Source organism: Aplysia californica, unplaced genomic scaffold (assembly GCF_000002075.1).
Source record: "Aplysia californica isolate F4 #8 unplaced genomic scaffold, AplCal3.0 scaffold00008, whole genome shotgun sequence".
Classification (NCBI taxonomy): Eukaryota; Metazoa; Mollusca; class Gastropoda; order Aplysiida; family Aplysiidae; genus Aplysia; species Aplysia californica.
Window position 1 is genome coordinate 2432716 of NW_004797278.1, and position 2424 is coordinate 2435139.

Consider the following 2424-nt stretch of genomic DNA (forward strand, 5'->3'; position numbering starts at 1 on the left):
CCGGGCTATTTTTTTTTCAAGGAGTTCGGGTTTTCTCCCATCAAAGTTTGGTACTTTTTGTAACTAAATAATAATAAGAAAAATAAATAAATTACCTTTTATTGATACCCGTGAGGAAATCTGAGTCACAATGGCAAACATACATACATAAATACATATTCAAACACACAAACATGCATACAAAGTATACCAAATACACTACATTACCCAAAAATCAAAACGAACCAAAAGGATCTTTGCTGAGGTTTTTTTCCCCCTGATACATTGTAGGGTGGTTAGCTTGTGCTCTTGTGTGTTTTGCTCCTTCTTTTCTATCAAACTCCTGTCTTCTTTATAAATCTTTCCTCCTTCTTTTCTTTGTTTGTTACTCTCTAGTAATACCTCTTAATTAACTTATACGACCTATGTGTGTTGCAAGTGCCGTAAAACCTTTTTGTGTACCTCTCTGCCCCCAGACTGTTCGCGCTGTCCCTCTGTCCCTCCCACTCAGAGTTCTCGCCGGCCGACTCCGACGTCATAGATGACCGTTGCAGCGTCACTTCTGTCTTCGATGACTTCCTGCCCTCTACCGGAAGCGCGTCATTAGAGCGGCGCATGAGCGCTTCTCGCTCCCCGTCTTCCGGCGGAACCGGAAGTCGTAAACTGGTGCGGCGAGTGTTCACCAACACCCGAGAGCGGTGGAGACAGCAGAACGTGAACGGCGCCTTCTGCGAGTTGAGGAAACTCGTCCCCACGCACCCGCCCGACAAGAAGCTCAGCAAGAACGAAATCCTCCGTCTGGCAATTCGCTACATCGACCTGCTCAACAACGTGCTGGACTTCCAGCAGAAGGAGGAGGCAGACGACACGTGAGTGGTGGGAACTGACAGACAGACTTCTGCGGGCTCTCACAGCTAAGTGCGCGAATCTCTCACGTGATATCTGGACGGACGGAGGGCAATCTCTACAGACAGTGAAAGTGAAAGTGAAACAGGGGAGAACCGAAATGTCGTTTCTTCGGAGACTGTTGAGAATTTCTTGAAAAGAAAAGAAATCAGATGAGGTAGTGCTTGAAGAAGCTCACGCTTGCCGCTCGCTGATGAAAACAATTTGGACGAGGCAAATGTAGTTTCTGAGACACTTAAGCAGACATAAGGGCCTTGAACATCCGCTCTCAGTAGTAAAAGTGAAGGTAAACAAGGCAGTGTTTTACCCGGAGCATCAGAGCATTTAACATGAAGAGCCTAAACAGATGGGGGACGGGGAAAGATCAGGATAAAATTGCTTTTTTAAGCATTCGATCAAAAAAATAAATGGCGAACCATGATCGCTGATGTTTGTCGCAGATTTGGCACTTGATGATAACATGGAAGTGAAATTTCAACAACGATTTGTTTCCCAAACTGTTCTAGAAATAATAATAATAATAATAATAATAATAATAATAATAATAATCAATGGTAGTTATATTGCGCATATCCCTTCTCAACAACAAGCTATAATATGCGCTTTGCAACCTAATCATTACCCCCAACAGACCCTAGATCACTCAGAAACATTCTCGGCTACCCGGGAAGCATACAGTGCAAGCAGCCACTTAAGCGCTGAAACCCTTCTTTTATAAATTGGCAAGATCTTTCGCTGTCTATAGCCGGGTGTATATTCCCATCTGGGTGAAAAGAGGAAAATTCATTTAAAGTGACTTTTCCAAGAATACAACGCGGGCCCCTAACGGGGTTCGAACCCACAACCTTTCGGTTGCAAGCCCAAAAGCCTAACCACTCTACCGCCGATGTCACAAACCCTGAGAAAACAACTTCCTGATACAGATGAGCAGACGTGGGCACAGAGGGCAAGCTACGCCACTCTCCTACAGAATCTTCCACGGAACTGTTACACTACAAGAAGGGAGAACTCCTACAGAATCTTCCATGTGACTGCTACAGAATATATCATTAAGAGAGGAGAACTCCGGTGAAAACATTCAGAACTTGTCCCGAACTGTCCTGGAAAAGACTTGAATGTTACTTTATTTGAAAGTTACTTTTTGCCATAAAGACCCGAGTGTTACTTTCCCTCATCAACTTGCTCAAACTCCACGAGGTCATACAACCCCACGATCAAATGAAGTCATAAGACCAGGAGATGTATATTGTGATTGCATGATGAACACATCCTGAATACATTATGAACACACAGTGAACTCGATACGATCTTGTAGATTTTTTTTAAAATGTAACTGGGGTTTTTTCCCCCTTCAAAACTATTTAGATTAAAATTCAAGAGGCGGGCTTCCGACCCTGCCTGTCAGGGCCAGCACGGGCTACTCGATAAAAAAAAGTCCGTCCTCTTGGGAATCGAACTTGGTTCTCCGGCATAGTAGAGAATCTCACAACAGAGGGGAGGGGGGATCGTGTTATAATGTGCCATATACAGATATATATA

The 2424-nt window shown here is 43.9% G+C and overlaps 1 protein-coding gene across 1 annotated transcript; it reads left to right on the forward strand.

Moving 5' to 3' along the window:
• Positions 1–422: 422 nt before the first annotated feature.
• LOC101852219 (T-cell acute lymphocytic leukemia protein 1 homolog) lies at positions 423–1418 on the forward strand. Its single transcript, XM_005089711.3, has one exon. The coding sequence runs from the start codon at positions 595–597 to the stop codon at positions 850–852; it is 258 nt and encodes an 85-aa protein (XP_005089768.1). The 5' UTR covers positions 423–594; the 3' UTR covers positions 853–1418.
• The last annotated feature ends 1006 nt before the right edge of the window (positions 1419–2424 follow it).